Source organism: Phascolarctos cinereus, unplaced genomic scaffold (genome assembly GCF_003287225.1).
Source record: "Phascolarctos cinereus isolate Bilbo 61053 unplaced genomic scaffold, phaCin_HiC Scaffold_1;HRSCAF=81, whole genome shotgun sequence".
Taxonomy (NCBI): domain Eukaryota; kingdom Metazoa; phylum Chordata; class Mammalia; order Diprotodontia; family Phascolarctidae; genus Phascolarctos; species Phascolarctos cinereus.
In genome coordinates, this window is record NW_027555514.1 from 104,660,500 (window position 1) to 104,681,091 (window position 20,592).

Genomic DNA, 20,592 nt, shown 5'->3' on the forward strand with positions numbered 1-20,592 from the left:
GACTTTCAAGCATTCCAGACGAAAAGATCAGAGATGAATAAGAAATTTGACTTTCAAATACAAGACTAGAGAAAAGAGTTAAAAGGCAAACATGAAAAATAAATCATAAGAGACTCAATAAGGTTAACTGTTTATGATACAGATAACTCCTAGAACTATATGATAGCTATAAGGACTCTGTGTAGATGGAGGGCACAAAAATGAGTTAATTATGTTGGGATAATTAATAAAAAATGGATTTGTGAGAAAGGGATGAACTGGGAAAAGTGGGAAGAGATAAGAGGAATGGGGAAAATTATCTCACATTGAAGAGGCAAGCTAGGAAAAGCTTTTACAGAGGAGGGGGAAATGCTAGAAGAAGCAGGCAACACTGAACCACATTCTCATCTGAATTGGCTCAAAGATGGAAGCATACACACTCAGTTGTGTTTAGAAATCTGTCACAGCCAACAGGAAAGTAGGAGGGGAAAGGAGTCAGAGCAGGGGAAGGTGGTGGGATAAAATGGAGGTCAAATTAAGAGAGGCAGTAGTGAAAAGTAAAACAGACTTTTGAGGAAGGGCAGGGTAAAAAGAGAGAAGAATAAACAGAAGAAAATGGATGGAGGGAAATGGACAGTTAGTAATTGTAACTGTAAACTTGAATGAAATGAATTTTCCCATATAATGGAAGCAGATAGCAGAATGGATTAGAAACCAAGAAACACACTTGAAACAGAGACACACCCACAGAGTAAAAGTACCGGGATGGAGCAGAATCTGTTGCGTGCCAGCTGTAGTGAAAAGGGCGGGATGGTAATCATGATCTCAGATGAAGCAAAAGCAAAAATATACCTAATTTAAAAAGATAATCAGGGAAACTACATCTTACTAAAAGTATTGTAGACAGTCAAGTAATATCAGTATTAAACATATGCACCAGAGCAAGGCATCCAAATTCTTAAAGGAAAAGTTAAATGAGTCAGAGGAGAAGATAGACAGTAAAACCATACAAGTGGGAGACCCCAACTTTCCCCTCTCAGAGCTAGATAAATATAAAATAAATAAATAAGATAAAGTAAGAAAGAAATTAAGGAGAGGAATAGATTTTTAGAAAAGTTAAATATGATAGACCTCTGGAACAAATTGAATGGGAATAGAAAGGAATATACTTTTTTCTCAGCTTCTCAAACATTGTACCTCATCAAAAAGTTGTTCCCTACCAGGTCTGTACCCCAAAGAGATTTTTTTAAAAAGGAAAAGAATATATATGTACAAAAATATTTATAGCAGCTCTTTTTGGAGTGGCAAAGAATTGGAAATGAAGGGGCAATCCCCTTGGGGAATGGCTGAACAAGCTGTGATGTATGATTGTAATGAAATACTATTGTGCTATAAGAAATGATGAGCAGGATGATTTCAGAAAAACCTGGACTTAGATGAACTGATACAAAGTTAAGTGAACAGAACCAGGAGAACATTGTGCACAGTGATAACAATATTATAAGATGATCGACTGTGACAATTCCAAAGGATCCATGGTGAAAAATGCAGATGGAAACATCTTTTCTCCTTTCTTTGTTTTCTGCTCTTTATTTATTTATTTATTTATTGCAATATGGCTAATATGGAAATATGTTTTGCATGACTTCACGTGTATAAATGTTGTATTGCTTGCCTTCTCAGTGGATGGGGAAGGGTTAGGAGGGAGGAAGAGAATTTGGAATTAATAATAATAAAAAAAGAAGGGTAAACATAAGTGAATGTTTTTTTTTTTTAAGGATAGAGGACTCCCATAATGAAGGCATCTTCTGTCAAGGCAAATCAGCACCCTGTCACTTAATAAGTCCTTCAGAGTTGTCTAAAATACATAGAGCTTAAGAGAGTTGAGTAGTATCACTCAACTAATAAGTATGAAAGATGAGGTCTGAGCCCATGTCTTCCTGACCTTAGCCAACTACTTGTCACTGCCTCTTGGTATTACATAAAGTGAGAGTTCCTTTGAGTTTGCCACAGAATTATATTTTAAAACATCAGGATATTTGACTAAAATTGTTACTTGAATCTTAATTTATTCCTTGTTCTAATTAAGCTTCTTTTCCTTTTCTTTTTTTGCTAGGCAATGGGGTTAAGTGCCTTGCCCAGGGTCACACAGCTAGTAAGTGTCAAGTGTCTGAGGCCAGATTTGAACTCAGGTCCTCCTGACTTCAGGGCCGGTACTCTATTCACCGTGCCATCTGGCTGCCCCTGACTAAGTTTATTTTCATTAAAATATTTTTTTAAAAAGAGAAAGGCAAAGAAGGTACTAAGAATCACAGTTCTTGGGCTGTCTGTCAACATTAATTTAATTGTTGGTGTTCTAAATGTGAGGTGTTTGTCCCAATCAGCAGCTAATTGACTTACTGTTGGATGAATTTAACCAGATCATCATTGATATTCTTTCCATAAATGAAACCAAAAAGCAGTTTTCCTTATTTCCTGAAAATTGTATTATATTCTTCATTGTCAGCAAAAATTGCTTTGTATTCTACCGTTCTCTGATTCTTCATACTTGTGTGACCGTGGGGAAAGTCACTTAACCTTTCGTGGGCTCAGTTTTTTCATCAGTAAAATGAGAGGGTTGAACTAGATGAACACTAAGGTTTGCTCCAGTTCCAAATTTTACAATCTCATATTCTAGTAAATGAACGTAGCTGGAGTCAACATTTTGTATGTCTTCTAGTGGTGAAATATGGTAGTTGCAGGCTTATGCTTAACCAAAATGTACTGAAAACAAGTTTTAAGAAATTGTTCTGCATTCCAAGATTGCATTGTGGTGAGGTGGAGGGTGTCCGTACTATAGTGGAGATGGGTTGGCAGAGAGGTGGTAAAGGACATTCTAGGTGGGAGATATATCATAACTGTAAAGAGTATAATAAGGAAACTGGGAAGGTAGGAGTGAAAAGGCCTTGATTGGAGGTGATATTAATAGATGAGCTTGAATAGGACAAAATAGGTCTTACCTTGGCCCTGGGAATTCTGTGCTTTTTTCCAGGCTGCTGCAAGTTCATCCATTTTCATTTACCCTACCGATGGCAGGTGTGCATTTCTGACAACTGGAAAGACTTTAAGGACATGGAGGACATTGAGAGAGCTTATTGTGACCCAGGCATCTCCAAGTAAGTTGGTGTCTACACCCTGTAGAAAGGAACCAGTTGGGTCTGCAAAACGCACTTTCTGCTTAACCTTCATTCAAACTTGAGACACGTGAAATGGGCAAATTTCAGCTGATTGAGTGGAAGAGTTCAAGACCTTAGATTTAGAGCTGGAAGAGACCACAGAGGCCATCCAGTCCAACCCCCACCTTTTGCAGATGAAGAAACTGAGGCCCATGATGTTGAAGTGAACTGCCTGAGGTTATGTGGATAGTAAATATCAGATGTGAACTTTGAACTAAGGTCCTGGACTTGAGACCCAATATTCTTTCTGCTCATCTGTGGCAGATGGAATGACTCAAATTCATAATTAAATGATTTCATTTTTTCAGATACTAGCAGATTTTTTTTGTTCAGTTTTAATGAAGTTGTTTCCAAAATTAATATCTGACAACCTACTTTTTTTCTCTAAGCACACGCTTATGAACATATATACACACAATTATTATGGTTCCTTGCTGATCATAAATCTGTAAAAAATATGTAGCAATATAAAAATATTCACTTTGGTGTAATTGTATGACAACATTTAAGCATTCGTGTACTTCTTAAGAAACAGAATGCGATCCAAAGAAAGAACTATGAAAGTCGAATCGCTATCACTTATGTTTAGTTTCATCTTTCTGTTGGTTCCTCCTATTGGTTTTAATTTGTACTTACAACCTCACTAATGTGAAAATATGTTTAATGGGTATGTAAATGTAAAGCCTATATCAGATTGTGCGCCATCTTGGGGAGGGTGGGGGGGAGGAGGGGGGAGAAAATTTTCAACTCAAAGTCAGGTGGAAGTGATTGTTAATAAATCAATAAATTAATAAAATTGGGGGGGGAAAGAAACAGAATGTGAAGGGGCAGACTTTAGACTTTTTCATCTTTTTAAAATTGTGTTATTTTCCCCATATCTGAGAAGGATCTTTATAAAGTCAATCTATTGTAATAGAAAGAGCCTAGGATTTGGACCTGAGATTAGATCCTGGCATTACTACTTCCTCCCTTTATTACCTTGGACTTAACCTGTCTGCTATACAGCTTCCTGAACTATAAAGAAAGGGAATTGGGGGTAAATGCAGAGGTGTGCCGGAAAATGTTTAACAACTCAATCTATGGAGAGAGGGGAATGCACAGAGGAGACACTTTTAAATTTTATCTGCATTATTAACTTTTAGTTAATTAGTTATTTTAATTTTATGGTAATTTAGTTAATTAGTTTCTTAAGGCTAGACAATCAATAAAACAATAAATCAAACTGATTTGTAGTGTTTGCTGATTTCCAAGGTATAAATGCCCACCCTGAAAAATTTAACTTCTGGCTCTCGAAAAGCCTATTTAACCTGGCTCCAACCTACCCCTTGCTAAATATCGTCTAAGGCCCCTTCCTACACAACATCCTCTGATCAGAATTTTGTTTTGCTTTAGATAGTGCTGAAAGAGGTGATGTTAATAACTAAAATATAGCCTCAAGTAAATTCTCTCACTTCCCCAGATGCTGCCATTTTTCTCATCTGCAAATTGAAGATGTTGGTTTAAGTGGTTTAAAATTTACTGAATCTCTTACCAAAATTGTTGGATTGATTTTGGAGGCTTCAAAAGAGAGATATGAAGAGTTGGGGAGGGGAGGCGAGGAAAGGAAGAGAGAGACTGAGAGATGGGCATGTGGTTGAGAGGAATCTAGATGCGTAGCTCAGTGTAGCACTTGGTTAACTTTAAACTTTTTTTTCTCCCTGAACATTTACTTTCAGAAGTCATAGTATCGACTTTCAGAAGATGCTACTTGATCATTATCCTGTCCGACGTCTCTGTACTCCATCATCTATCCAAAACCCCGCTCATGTGCTGGCCACTAAGTGGCATTGGTATTGGAAGAATGAATTGGACCAGTGGATTGAATATGGAAAAAAGGTGAGCATCCGTTTCCTTCCTGATAATGCTCTTGTTCAAAACTCAAAGGTTTTTTAAAAAAAAACCCATTAAATATTTTATTTTTAAATTTTATTAATTTTTTTTTTGAGTTTGCCTTTTATGTTCAGACCAGGATCTGTACATTTCTGGCAGGAAAACCTAAGCTGGTTCTTTCTTTGGGGTATTGAGTATTGTGTTATTCGAGGATGTCAGGGACATCTCAGGCTGAGGACCTGCAAACTTTCAGGGCTCTCCAAAAGGGATCAGATTCAGGGCAAAGCCTGGTTACTGTTCCCCTGGTCTGAGCTCTGCAAGATCTTGCCCTGGGTTTGGGTCTGGACAGCGGTAGATTCTGCTACTGTATTCAGCTCCTGTCTTCCAGATGTAAAGCTCTGTTGGTTCAGAGTGTTAGAACTGCAGGCTCCCTTTAGTCTGGGATTCCTATATGAGCCTTGCATCAATATGGCTCCATCTCCCTTTGGGTGCTTCTTCCAACTTATTATGTAGGATGTGGACTCACCTCATCATAATCAGCTGAGAGCCCCCCTGAGGAATCCTGCTTCTACTTCCTTAGTTTTACTGAATCCTAGTCGTGTGACCGGGACATAATGGAATCACCTTCCCAAAGAAACAAGTAAACATACTTGGAGACAGCATTTTTATTCTTGGCATAGAATCGATAAAAGCAATAAGATGATGCATAAGAAAGGAAACATACTATGTGCCAGGCAATGCGGTAAATATTTTAGAAATATTATCTCATTAGATCCTCACAGCAACTCTGAGAGGAAGGTACTATTATTATCCCCATTTTATAGTTGAGGAAACTGAGGCAAACACAGGTTAAGTTACTTCCCTGTGATCACACAGCTGGCAAGTGTATGAGGCAAGATTTGAACTCAGGTCTTCCTGACTCCAGTGTTCTTTCCACTGCGCCCCCTGGCTACATAACAAACTGTCTGTGGTAAAGCCTTGAGTTCATAGCTTCTTCCAGATCCAGGCAGGTCCCAGGCAGTACATAAGCTGTTCTTATTACCCCCATTTTACAGATAAGGAAATAGGCTGAGCAAGTTTAAGGGACTTGCCCAGGATTATACAGCTAGTTAAGTGTCTCTGAGGCAGGATTTGAACTCAGGTCTTCCTGACTTATAAATCCAACGTTCAGTCCTGTCTCCCACCTAGCTGCCTGGATTCAACTAGATGATCCTCAACATTCCTCCTAGCTCTGGCAGTCTGATTCTGAGTTTTACTTTCTTACCAGAGCGGAGTAGGGAAAAGGGGGCCATGATCACTCCAGAGCCACTACATGCAGTGGGCTTTTGTAGCCAGGTGGGTTGTCCTCCACCAACCCTTCCAGTGAGGTGCCCCCTAGAGCTCTATGTGAAAGGTCCGCATGTGAAAGTGTTGCTATTTCGTTATGAATTGGAAAAGACATCCCTGAGGGGTTTAGCATTAATTCACGCATCGGTCAGTTACTGAATTTGGACTAAGAATGTGTGAGGAGAATGCCACGCAAGGGCCCATGGTCGCAGGATGGTTGTGATGTTCCGGGGTGCCTGGGGCGCCTCTGCTTTTGTGTGTGTGTGGCTTGGAACACGACTCCTCTCTAAGAAGAGCTAGCCTTAACAGAGCACTTGACCACGGACCTAACTTGTTATCTTATCGGATCCTCACAACCTCTCTGGGAGGTAGATGCCATTATTGTCCCCATTATACAGAAGAGGAAACTGAGGCTCCGGTCTTCCCTCTCCACCCACCCCTTTAGTGCCTTCCCTCTGAGATTCCCTCCTATTTACACTATGTATTTTGTAGGCACCTTGCTGTTTATGTTTTTTTCTCCAATACTCACAATAGTGTGAGTTTCTTGAGGGCAGGGACTTTGTTTTTGCCTTTTCTCCCCAGCACTCATCTTAATTGCTTAATATATGCTTGTTGACTGAGGCTGAAGTAGGTTAAGCTAGTTACCCAGGACCATGCAGCTTGTAAGGATATCTGGGGAAGGATTTGAACTCAGGTTTTCCTGACTCTAAATCTTGTGCTTCAGCCACTGGTCTGTGCCCCATGGTTTTGTTGACGTGAGTCCATGATAGTCTGTTGGACTCCTCAAGCATTCCGATGTATATTTCTTTATTGGGAGAGTTGAATGATGATGTCATCTGCTGAGCTGTTTGACAGCTTGGTCTGACTTTGCCAGCTGCAACGACTGCCTCCGCTCTCTCTGTTAGAGGTGCGAAGATAAAACAGGGAAGGATTTCCAGAGGAAAATCTTTAGTCCCTTGCCCAGGCTTGAAGGGGATCGCAGACACCGTCTGTTTTAATCAAATGACATTAGGCACTATAGTGATGGTTTCTTTGGAAGCCTTTGAAAGTCCCACTCATTACTGGTTTTTTCTTTCCCATGTGGTGTCAAACAGGAGGGTTCAGAATTCACTTCTGGAGACCTGGAGTTCTTCTTTCTGCTCTGTCCAGAGGAGTTTGTGGAATTTTCAGAAGGTCTTCATAGATACAAAGTGAACTTTAACGGTACGGCTTCTCTGAGGGGGTCTTTTCGTGTTCTTGGCGTCAGTGCATTTAATATCCATTTGGTTCTGTTTACTATGTTCTGCATCAGTTCATTCAAAGCTTTCTAGAGTTTTCTGAATTTCTTATTTGTCATGTGGCATATGAGTGTAATAAAGTATTATTTGGTAGTAAGAAATGATGAAAACGAGGAATTCTGATGAACGTGAGAAAGCTCAAATGTATCTTTGAAATCTTTGAGATTGACCTAAATTGAATTGAAAGTATGGTTGATTAAAAAAGGGGAAGTAGGCTTTCACAGTTTTTTACAACACATCTTTTCAGAGTCACACAGGTGACTGAAAGAGAGAGTGCAAGATCTTGCTATATTTACTTTTTATTTATTATTTTAAAAAACAAAACACATTGACCAGGTAGAGCAAAATTTAGTCTTAAAGGCTCTAACAGGAAGACTTTAATGAGTCAGGAAGACCTGCGTTCAAATCCTACCTCATACACTTGCCAGCTGTGTGATCACAGGCAAGTAACTTAACCTGTGTTTGCCTCAGTTTCCTCAGCTGTGAAATAGGAATTATAATAGCACCTACCTCACAGGGTTGTTGTGAGAATCAAATGAGATATTTGTGAAATGCTTAGCCCAGTGCTTGGTATTTGGTAGGCACTTAATAAATGCTTATTCCCTCCATCCATGTTAAAACCATAGAAGATTCCTATCAATTGAAACATGGAACAAGATGATGTAGATAATGTCCCAGGGACATCATCCTGTATTGTGGGAGTCCAAATGGAAGAAAGTTTTCTTGTAGTTGGGGAGGTCCCCCAGATGCCCCTGTTTGTGGATTATATTGTCCTGATTGTATCATGCCCAAGATTCCCACAGGAAATCCTTAATGAAATCCAAGATTTCTACAGAGAGATTGGTGTAAAGGCGATATGGGAAAAACTAGACCAGTGAAGAAGGCTTGTTGCCCAGACTATTACAGCTAGATGAGCAGCCTGTGGAATTAGTCCCATCAGATCATCTCTCATGAACAAGACCAGAGTTTCTTAACTTAGAGCTTGAACTACTTCTTCCTTTTTTTTTTTTTTTTGGCTAGGCAGTGGGGTTAAGTGACTTGCCCAGGGTTACACAGTTGAACTTCTTTTTTTAAAAAAATCCTTATTTCCACATAATTGGATTAACCAATTAATTTATGCATTTAAGAGCATTACTCTGAGGAAGAGTCCATTGGCTTTACCAGATTGCCAAAGATTTTTCTTTCATCCACAAGAAAGTTGAAGTACCCTTGCTCTAGTCTAGACCAAAAGTTAAACTCCTCTGATTCTTTGCAGGGTTCTCAAAAAGACAGATACTATCAGTGAATACAGATTTTTATCTGTGACAATTACCTATGCAAAGATTTCTCTTTCCTTTGTATTATATTATTGGCACATCATTAGCTATTTAAATACATTAAAAGGTCACTCATTATTACTTATGGATGGAGCATATATATTTATTTGTAGGACAAGAGGGGAGGATAGACCAGAGTTTGCAAATTAGCATCTGTTTAGTTAAGGGTTAATTCAAAAGCAAGGCAGTTATGAGTCAGCAGAAGTCATGATATTGAGAAGGCCAGATTGAGTTTCAGGTCAGTTAGCATCCTGCTGTTTTAGTGGGTGCACTAGGATGAGGCAGATTTGTCAAAAAATGCAAAGACTAAACTTACCTGTGACTCAAAGGAGAAGTCGGAGAGAGAGTAAGAAAAAGAGGGACAAGAAGAGAAGTGGAGGCCAGATGAATACAATCTTTGATTGACTTACCACCAGCCATGAGAATTAGGTTTTGTGCAGAGGAAAATGTGGTAGCCCCATCCTTCCTTCACTGGGGCATTCTACATAGCAGCTGCTATCTGTGGCTGTGATAGAAATAACCATTTTAACTTTGGACTGACTTTTTTTTTCTGTCTAAAGAAATGATCCAGACAAACGTAGTCTCTCATACTAAAAGGGAGGTCCGAAGGAGGCCTGAGTATGTGTCCTCTGTGACTCTGTACTGGACTCAAAAAAAAGAAAAGTAAGTATCTGACTGAGCACTCCTATAGGTTACATCATCAATTAACTCATGAGATGTTCAATAAAAACTCAGTTGAATTCATGAGAACTAATCCAGGCAAGGTGGAAATTGACTTTCATGTTGTCTTCAAGCATTTATTCCATTTGCCTACTTTGTGACGAGCTCTATTCGAGGCCTTGGCATGACAGAACTAAAACAAATTAGTCCCTGCCTTCAAGGACATTCTATTGGGGGAAACAGTATGTGTATAGAAAATTCAGTTAAAAATCTCTGCAAAATAGATATGGTGTGATTTCCAGGGTGAGGGCACTAGCAACTGAAAGAATTAGGGAAGTCTTCCTGTGGGAGATAGTATTTGAGCAGAGCCTTGAAGAATCTAGAGTTTGTCGGAAATGTAGGTAAGGAGGGGAGTGCATTTCAGGTGTAGAGGATAGCCTGTACAAAGACACAGAAATGAGAGTTCTCATGTCTTATACAAAAAAACAGCAAATCGCTTAGTGGAGTTGGAATGGAGAGTGATGAGTAATGAGCCTGGGAAGGTAGTATGGAGACGGGTTATGAAGGGTTTTGTATTTTAACCTACATGTTTGAGGAAACCACTGGATCTTCTTGAAAAGGGGATCGATGTAGTCATATCTTTGCTTTAGGAATATTGATATTCTTAATGTAGTCATGCGAAGGATGAATTGGAGAGGGGAGAGACCAAAATCAAGGAAACCAATTGAGAGACCACTACAGTAGGCTTGGTGAGAGTCTGAACTCAGATAGTTGTGGTGGTATCAGTTCAAAAAATGAGACATTCAAGAGATATTGTAGAGGGGGAATATTTTATTCTTGGCAATTGGCTGGATGTGGGAGGTGAGTGACAGTTACTCTAAGGTTGTAAACTTGGGCAACTAAAAACAAAAATAAGGAAATTAGAAAGAAGGACAAATCTGAAGGGAGAGATGAATTCTGTTTTAGATATGTGGAGTGTGAGATTCCCTTGTGACACCAGTAAGAAATGTCCTATAGGTAGCTATTGATAATAGGATTATAGATTTACCTCCAAAAGAAACCTTAGAGGCTATCTGTTACAGATCTCTCACTTTGCAAATGAACAAACTGAAGCCTAGAGAACTTGACCAAGGTTATGTTTTGGGACAAGGATTCAAGAGAGAGACCAGAGCTAAATGTGTAGATTTGAGAATCATCTGCATGAGAATGATAGTTAAACCCCCATGGGAGTTGATGAGAACAGAGAGAACGCCCTGGAGTATACACACATGTAGGTGGAGAAAGGGACTTCTAGAGAAGATGGCTGCTTGGATGAGAGGCAGACTGTCTCTGTACCTATGCCAAGAAAACCCCAAAGTTCACAGTGGACTGAATAATGAGCAAGAAATACAATGAGAAACTATACTCCTACCCCAGAACCCTAGGAAAAGTCAAGAAATAGGAAACAGGGCCCACTGACCATATATTATAATACATAGGATTCTCTGAAATGGCTCTTTTTTAAAACCTGGGCACTATATGCAGAAGTCCCAAATAAAAACTGCACACATCTGTTAGAATCAGAGGCCAAAGTAAAGATAGAATCCACCAGTACCTTCCTAAAAGGAACACCAAAGGAAGAAGTCCTAGAAATGTCTTAACTAAAATCCAGAGTTCCTACATCAAAGAAATAATACTACAAACTTCCAGAAAGAAGCAGTTCAGGTATTAAGGAACTACGTTCAGATCACACCAAGAGCTGGCAGCATCTCCCATGAGAGAGAGGAGATCTTTGAATGTAGTATTCTAAAAGGCTGTCACCTGTGGTGCTGAGATGGATGGTGAAAATGCTGTCGTCAGTCTTGTCTGCCCTTATTAGTGTCAGCTTGAGAGCAAGGCAGTGTTAGTGTCAGTTGAGAGCATGGACTGCCTCACTTTTAGATTTATATCCCCAGCACTTAGCACAGTATCTGGCAAATAGTAAGCACATAATAAATGATTTTTCATTCAGTCATTCATTCCTGCCAAGTGCCTTCTTATTCCTGTCCTATGGTATTTATTATAGTCTTGCCACATTTAATAGTTATTTGTGGTCTGTGACATGACTCTTTTTATGTCTCCATCATACCTGATACCGTACCTTACAGGTTGATGGTACCACAGGATTGTTTGCTAAATTAATGAAATGAGAGAATCTGGCAGTGCTGACAGGTGGTACCTCGTGTGTGTGTGTGTGTGTGTGTGTGTGTGTGTGTCTGTGTGTGTGTGTGTGTAGAACATATGTGTGTATGTGTTATGAAGTGAGATACTGTATATGTGTGTATGTATTTTTTGTATGTGTATGTTATGAAATGAGGCACCACATGTATGTGTATATATGTATTATGTACGTGCATATGTATATGTTGTGTATATGGTACCTTATTTCATAACATATATATACATTTCTATTTCTAGACACAGATTTAATAATATACGTAGATAGGGTATACACACATATATGGTACCTCATTTCATAACATACATACACATATGTACATATATTATACACACACATTTATTTCAGAAGAGTCCACTAGAAAAGAATAAGAAAGTCACTGTTCTCTCGGGAAATCGTAGAGAGATAAAATTTCAGGGTTTAAGGTAGAAACTACAGGGACTAATCAGTTCTTACTTTTTACTTATGTTTAGTCAACACCAAGAGCAGAGCAAGAGAGTTTCCTTCAGTTTTCCTTCACACTGGGACGAGCTGAACCCGCCACATACACAATATAAGGTATGCTTCTTTCTTATTTCTTTAATGTATGAATTAGTCCAAGAGAGGGCTTTGGGATGACTGAATGTAGTTCGCAACTATGCCTAGTGATAGGGGAGGAGAAAAATGGGAAAATCATAAACGAGAAACTTTTTCTCTTGTTTTTGTTTATCTTTTTTTCCCCTGAGAATTTTCTTCTGAAAAAAAGAATCATGATTTTAATGGTGCTGCTGCAAATCTCACAGAAACAAGAAAAGATATAGTACTAGGGAGTACCTGTACAAGTAGGACTGGTTGGGAATACTAGGTTTTTGTTTGTTTGTTTGTTTTGTTTTGTTTTTAGTTTATTATTTGTTTTTTTTTAACATTCTTTTCTTTTTAAATTTTGAGTTCCAAATTCTCTGCCACTTCCCTCCCATCCTTCCTCCCCTCTCTGAGAAGAGAAATAATAGGATATCAGTTATACATGTGAATCATGAAAAACATTTCCATATTAGCCATATCACAAACACATACAAAAAAAAGCGAGAAAATTATACTTTAGTCTGCCCTTAGAGTTAGTTCATCAGTTTTCTCTCTGGAGGTGGTTTCTTTGATCTCTTTGGAGTACAGACATAGTAGTGATAGTAATGGCTCCAAAGATATGTAGAGTTTTGTAGCCTTTTAATCATAGTTCCAGATTGTCCTCCAGAATGGTTGGACTATTCCCTACTCCACCAACAATTCATTAATGCCCCTATTATCCCTCATTCCTTCCAGCATTTGTCATTTCTCATAGGTGTGAGGTGGTACCTAAGAGTTGTTTTAATTTGCCTTTCTCTAATCAATAATGATTTAGACCACTTTTTTTTCATATGACCATAGATAACTTTTATTTCTTCTGAAAAACACCTGTTTATATCCTTTGACCATTTGTCAATTAGGGAATGGCTCTTATTTTTTATAAATTTGATTTAGTTTCCCACATATTTGAGAAATGAGGCCTTTAGCTAGGTGGCATAGCATATAGAGTTCTGGGCCTGAAGTCAGGAAGACTCATCTTTGTGAGTTGAAAATCTCACCTCAGACACTTACTAATTGTGTGACCCTGGGCAAGTCACTTAACCCTGTTTGCTCATCTGTAAAATGACTAGAGATGGAAATGACAAACTACTCCATTATCCTTGCGTAGAAAACCCCAGATGGAGTCACAGAGTCAGATACAACTGAAATGACAGAAGAACAACAAGAAGGCCTTTATCAGAGAAACTTGATGTAAAATTTTTGATATTACTTAATTGTCTAGCTTTTAGCAAAATGTAGTTTCTCTGATTATCTCTTTTAATTAGGTCTGTTTTTGTTTTTGCCCTGTCTGAGATCATGATTGCTACTGCTGCCTTTTTTTACTTTAGCTGGAGAGTATTAGATTCTTTTTATCTGAACTGTGTGTCTCTGTTCCAAGTGTGTCTCTTGTAAATAACATATTGTTGGATTGTGATTTCTAATCCATTCTGTTAGCTGCTTCAATTTTATGGATGAGCTCATTCCATTCATAGTCACACTTATAATAACTAACTGCATTTCCCTCCTACTTTGTTCTGTTTATCCATCTCTGTTTTTACTCTGTCCCTCTTCAGAAGTCTGTTTTGCTTCTGACCTCTGCCTGCCTTAATCTGCCCTCCCTTTTATCATCATCCCTCAAAATTCTTATTTCCTTCCCTTATTTCTTTATTGGATAAGATAGGTTTCTATACACAACTAAGTATGTATATATATTCTTCTGTCTTTGAACCAGTTTTAGTGAGAGTCAGGTTCAAGCACTACCTGCCATTTTCCCTTCCATTATAAAAGCTCTTCCTTGAACACTTCTTTGATGTAAGAAAATTTTCCTCATTCTTCCTTGTCGCCCTTCTCCTGCTGTGTCCCTCTTTCTTACTTCTACATTTTTTTTTTTGGAGATCATTCCTACCATAATTGATTCACGACAGCGCTTTTTGTCTATATATGTTTCTTCTGACTGACCTAATGATATCGTTTTTAGGAGTTATGTGTATCATTTTTCCATGTAGGAATGTAAAAGGTTTAATTTTATTGAGTCCCTTATGATTACTCATCCATGCTTACCTTTTTATGCTTCTCATGAGTCTTGTGTTAAAAAGTCAGATTTTCTATTCAGCTCTGATTTTTTTCATCAGAAATGCTTGAAAGTCCTATCTTTCACTAAGTGTCCATTTTTTCCCCTGAAGAATTATACTCATTTTTGCTGGATAGACTATTCTTGGTTGTAATCTTATCCTTCTGGAATATCATATTCTAAGCCCTCTGATCTTTTAATGTGAGAGCCACTAAATATTGTGTGATTCTGACTAGAGCTCCATGATATTTGAATTGTTTCTGGTTGCCTGCAATATTTTCTCCTTTACCTGGAAGTTCTGGAATTTGGGTATAATATTCCTGTTCCCCTCAGAAAAGGGGAACAGAAGCAGCACTTTCTGTTCCTGCTCTCTCCAAGGCCCACCAATGATGTTCCTGCTATGCTATGGGCCTGCAGCCACCCTGGTGTTACAAACCTCTCTTGTGGACCTCCTGAGTTGCCTTAGGTTGTAAAAATGTCTCCTGATATTTTTGTTGGCTCTCCTGCTCCAAAATTTGATTTTAAGCATTAATTTTAAAGTAGTTTGGAAGGAAATGATGGAAGGGGCTTGTACTCCTCCATTTTGATTCCCCTTTTCTTGGAAATACTTATAGTTGGTATTACCCCCAGTCACACTTGGGCCTCTCAAGTACAAGGTATTCTGCACACCTGCAGCTTTTCAAAATCATGACCTCTTACCTTCATTGTGTGAACTTTTGCCCACAAAGACATTTAAACAAACAGTATACCAAGTAAAGTGACAAAGGATTCCCCATCACCACACCATTAGTGGGTAGGGTTATACTCAGAACATATATGACCAGAGAATATACTTGAAATGCATTCAGGTAGAAAAACATATGTTACCAGTGAACATCTATGAAGAGACACGTTAGGAACTCATGGAGACCATTTGTGGCAAGAGCAGCTTACATCTCTGATGTTAGGCTGATGACATTGTGTGGTGATGTTATCACACTGTTTTTTCTGGACTCTTTGTCCTCATGGTTGTAAGGACTCTGCTAGTCATTTTTTCTGTGACCAACTTCTGAGAGTCATTTCTTCATCTTAGTTTCTGTTTCCTAGGATGTTGTGATTAGAAAGCCTCTTCCTGATAAGGGTGGGTGGACAACTCTTTAGTCATAATCAGGGCTGTTGAACAAAAGCTAGGCAGAAGTATTCTGTACTGATGATATGCTTTATCTATTGTGCCAGATAACTTAGGGTGAAAATAATCACAAAGATTGGCTTGCAAGTGAACTTGAGCCAGAGCAAAAGCTAAAGGAAGGAAGCATGATCTTTTCTCTCTTAACTTCCAGGCCCATTTTCCTATCTTTATATGTATATATTTAAATGGCAAAAAAGAAGCAAAAAGCTCTTGACTTTGAGCCTATGTTTTTATCAGCAAAAATCCTCCCTGTCTCCCTAAATTCTCCCAAGAAAAAATTTTGTAGTCCTGGAGAATTATATGTTGTAACATTGGATCTGACACTTGAATATGGTACAGACATACCTCAGAGATATTGCAGATTAGGTTCCAAACTGCGACAATAAAGCAAATATTACAATAAAGCATGAATTTTTTGGTTTCCAAGTACATATAAAAGTTATGTTTGCATTATACTGTAGCCTATTAAGTGTGCAGTAGTATTATTTCTAAACAAACAATGTGGCAGCTAGTTCCTCATTGGGGCCCCGGTTCATAATCTGGAGCATGTCACCCTCTGCCACAGGCCTCCCTCTACTCAGAGTAGTTTCCTGTAAACTCTCTTAAAGTGTCCCTCTGGTTTACAGTAAAACACACACATACACATGCCCCCCCCCTTTTGTTTTCTAAATCTCTCTTTTGGGTCCTTAATCCCTTCTCTGCCTTCCTTAATTAATTGCCTCCTTCATGGGTGCCATCAACATCTTTATTTCCTTAACCTTGTCTTCCTTCTCTCTGATCATTCTCTACAAAAAATGTTTCTTAAGAGTATCATGGTCTTTGTTTCTGAAAAATCTAGAATCTATATGGCCATAGTAATGAGGGGCTACTAGTATTGGTTGGAAAGTTCTGCCCAACAGTACCATGTTCTATTTGCCTAGGCTCTAGATATTTTTTTTAGTATGTGCAACTGACCATAATCAAAGGTCCTGAATTCATCTGGCCCAGGGGTGGGGAACCTGTAGCCTTGAGGTCACATGTGGCCCTCTAGGTCCTCAAGTGAGGCCCTTTGACTGAATCCAAACTTCATAGAACAAATCCCTTTAATAAAAGGATTTGTTCTGTAGAAGTTAGACTCAGTTAAAAGTCCACACCCAAGGATCTAGAAGGCCACATGTGGCCTTGAGGCTGCAGGTTCCCCACCCCATTCTGGCCAAATTTGTTGGCCACAATTGCCTACATTTCAAATCCAGTCCCTGCTGAGCTATACCGCTCAAGTTTTGGACATTCCCTATTGAACTGGCAGTTTTCCCTTGCCCCAAGCATTAACCTTGCCTAAGTGGGAGTCAGCAGTGATGAGGTAGAAAAGAGCACTTGAGGCAGATGGAGCAAGCAAGACGAGAAATAGGAGATAAGATGCAGAATGTGACCAGCCAGAAAAGTGATCAAAGAAGACTATGTATTGAATCCCCCACTGTGAACTTATCCATGTGCTTTCACAAAGCACCCTTAATTCTAGAACAGTTCTTCCCTTCTTTTTTCCTGTTCTCTTTGCTTATCACCTCAGGACTACCTGATATCCCAGGCATTTTGGAGCCAAGCTTGCTTCTCCCATTCTTTTGTCCTCTTCCCCCATTCCATAAAATTATATTTAAACTGTAACTTTGACCGGGTCCACTCTCCTCCTTTAGGGGAATGGGGGCTGTGGCCTATCTATCCTCTGCCTCCCACATGGAAAACAACCCACTGGGGCTCTGCCTCACGGGAGGCAGGCCTGCTTGTGTGCATCACCTCAATAAAGGCCATTCTTTAATTTGGAGACTGTATGAGTGAAATCTTTCAGGATACTAGGACCTGCACATCTATTCCTCATCATTTCAGATAGCATCCCAGTATTCTTGGAGTCTATCCTGAACTCATCACCAATGGCTAGAAAGGATGTCTAAGTGAATTCTTTCACACCTGAACCGCTCTCCCAACTCTGACCTGAACAAATGGGAAGTTTATGTTATCCTGAACCCATAATGATATTGGTATCCCCCTTAACTTCTATCTCTTGATGACCTAGAGTCAGACAAGACCAGCCACTTACCACTGCCTTTTACTTTGAGGGCGTAGTTTTCATTTTTCTTCGTGCTTAAATGAGAGACTCAGTTTTGGGCCTGGGACTTATTTCTCCTTATCCTTCTCGAGTTTGGGGAGTTTAATTCTCCAGTCATTTCATACCTGACTAACCGTTGAGAGAGTCCACTCCAACTTACCATCAGGCTAAAGGCGGAGTGCCCACTGTGGAGTTGGATTAGGCTTACTCAGGGATAGCAAGTTGTCCCTGGTAGAGTCGCCAAGATTATTAAAATCTTGGTTTTAATCCGGCCTCAGATCAAACACTTGACACCAGCTGTGTGACCCTGGGCAAGTCACTTAACCCCAATTGCCATAACACCCCCCCCCCAAAAAAAAAGAAAGAAATCTTGGTTTGGATCTTACACTGGTCAGTAAGGGGATTCAGGAAAAGAAAGGTAAAAGGATTTTATTGGCACACCTAGGCAGCAAGCAGTTGGGTATGACACCGTCCCTCCAGTTCAAACCGTCCACTGCTTTTATAGACAGGAGTGAACAACTTCCTTATAAGAGTAAGGCAATCCTAATTGCTACTGCCATCTCCTGCAGGCCAGCTCAGACCCAAAGTCTAAAGGTTTAACCGTGGGGCCACTGACTCTGTATCAGGAAGTCTGACCAATTCCTTAGAAGTCAACAGATGCTTCTGTTGTATTTGTTGGGGTTTTGTTTGTTTTTTTTGGAGAGGCAGTGGGATTAAGTGACTTGCCCAGGATCACACAGCTAGTATCAACTCCCTGAGGCCATATTTGAACTCGGGTCCTCCTGACTCCAGGGTTGATGCTCTATCCACTGTGCCACCTAGCTGGCCCTGTTGTATTTGTTTTAAAAATTTTTGTTATCGCACTAACTCTCCAGGAGGCTGCAATGTATTTGTTGTTATAATGAGGAGTCAATGCTTTCTGTTTAACCCTTACTAATTTATTTTATGGGAGTTCAATTCTTGGGACAAAGTTTACCAGTGACTGTTCTAAACTATTAATTCTCCTAACCATTCTGTCATCTCTTTCATTTCCTTTGACACTGCATGTTGTTGTAACTCCTTGTTTCATGTTCATCTGTAAACAGTTGGCATCTCCAGCTGTGAGCCTCCTTAAGGGTGGTAAGGTGTAGTTCTGAACGTCATACAGGTAAAGGTGTCTATAAGATGCCAGGATAATATCCTTAGGCTAAGATTAAAACTTCCCGTTTCCTTTGTGCCTTTTTGAGTCCCAAACCTAGAAATTGGCAGATTTTCACTGCAAATTAACTTAAGCCAGAACAAAAGCTTAGGGAAAGGAGGCAAGATTTATTTTCTTTTATCTTGGGGTCCCTCTTACCTGCCTTCTTTATTATGCATATCTGTTAGAAACAACAACAGCAAAAACCCAAAAGCCTGCCTGGACCTCTTCCAGTATTTAACTAAATTTTAAAAGCTTTAGAAACTGGCTTAGAATTCATTACTGGTCAAACATACGTTGCGCAATACAGAACATTTCCAGGATTGCAGAATAGGATTATGCCAAACACATCCTTCTTGCCATGTGATGGTGAGACTTTTGCATCACAGAGTCTCTGACTCCTTTTGCTTCTTACCTGCTTTAGATTCCTTCATCTTCTGCAGCATGTGAAAGAAATTGTTCTCTGGTCGAAAATACTCATATGAAATCAAGAAGTAAACAACCACATGGAAAGATAGAGGAGCTGGTCTCAGTGTGGGAAAACCTTCAGTTTACAGAAGTCTGTAAAGAAGAAAATCATAAAATATCAAGAGAAGCAGAAGCCACTGATAGTGACAGCTCAGAAAATGAGACTGATTTAAAATAGTCTGTTCAGCAAAACTTTAGTTAAATGAGTTTTAAAGGATTTCTTCTCTTCATTTCATCTCATCTCCTTTTCTGAATTTCGTTGCTTCTTGTTGCAGAGAGTAATAGGTCTGACTGACCTAAAGATTTTATTTGTTTATAACTATAATGCCACTTTTGCTTTGTTCCCATGTTTGTTTGCTTACCATTAATTGACAACCACTCACCCCCAAAAGTGAGATTTTGTATCAGATTTTAGTACTTTGTTATACTATTTGAAGAAAAAAAATAAAAAAATTTACTTAATGTATATTTAATTAATCATTTTTAATTCTTGTTTGAATAAACTACACTTAAATTAGATCTGCTAATCATGATAATTTTATGAGCAAATCAGCTTATTAACATGTCTTTTCTCCGCCCTGAACTAACTAGGCAGTGGCATGTGGACTGTGAGTGGCACTTTATGTCTACATTTGTAAAATTTGAGGCCCTGCAATGTGGACTCTACACTGTAAACAGTCTCTATCAGCTCAGATATTCTGCCTGTCTTACACTTACTAAAAGGTATTCTGTGATTATATTAATTATCCAGTGAGAGAGGGTAATATCAAAACTATTCACTTGGCAGTACTCTACTCAGATCACCAGCCCAGTGGTCTCATCAGAGTCTCCCCAGACTATGCATCAGAGAGTTCTCAGTGGCCAAAAATTGTCAGATATACCCTGATCGAGTTCAGAATTTAGACTAAGGGATCATATGAAATATTGCTCAAAAATACTTTTTTTAAAAAAAAAAGAAAATTCCCATCTCACACCTGGAATTTTTCTTCTCTGTCCAAAGATCTTCCACATTCACAGGACACAAGCAATTAACAGTTATCCCTTCCACATGACAACTTTTCCTATCGTGGTTTTGATATATCACAGATCAGCATAAGAAATTAAAGGGGAATTTCTAGGGAGTTTTATGAAAGCCACAGATGTCACATGAAGGTCAGAGAGGACACACAAAAAGTTTAGAAACTCAGAAATGCAGGATTATTAGTTTAAA

General features: G+C 39.0%; 1 protein-coding gene across 3 annotated transcripts in view; it reads left to right on the forward strand.

Moving 5' to 3' along the window:
- Nucleotides 1-20,592, forward strand: part of ZC3HAV1 (zinc finger CCCH-type containing, antiviral 1) — a 96,205-nt gene that overhangs the window by 39,496 nt on the left and 36,117 nt on the right. For 2 of the 3 annotated variants that reach the window (XM_020998070.2, XM_020998069.2), the window contains exons 7-11: nucleotides 3,011-3,134; nucleotides 4,910-5,069; nucleotides 7,484-7,592; nucleotides 9,543-9,645; nucleotides 12,313-12,397. In XM_020998070.2, coding sequence (XP_020853729.1) covers nucleotides 3,011-3,134; nucleotides 4,910-5,069; nucleotides 7,484-7,592; nucleotides 9,543-9,645; nucleotides 12,313-12,397 — 581 coding nt within the window. Of the gene's footprint in view, nucleotides 1-3,010; nucleotides 3,135-4,909; nucleotides 5,070-7,483; nucleotides 7,593-9,542; nucleotides 9,646-12,312; nucleotides 12,398-19,338; nucleotides 19,900-20,592 lie in introns of those variants that run through there. The other variant, XM_020998071.2, reaches the window with a different exon arrangement.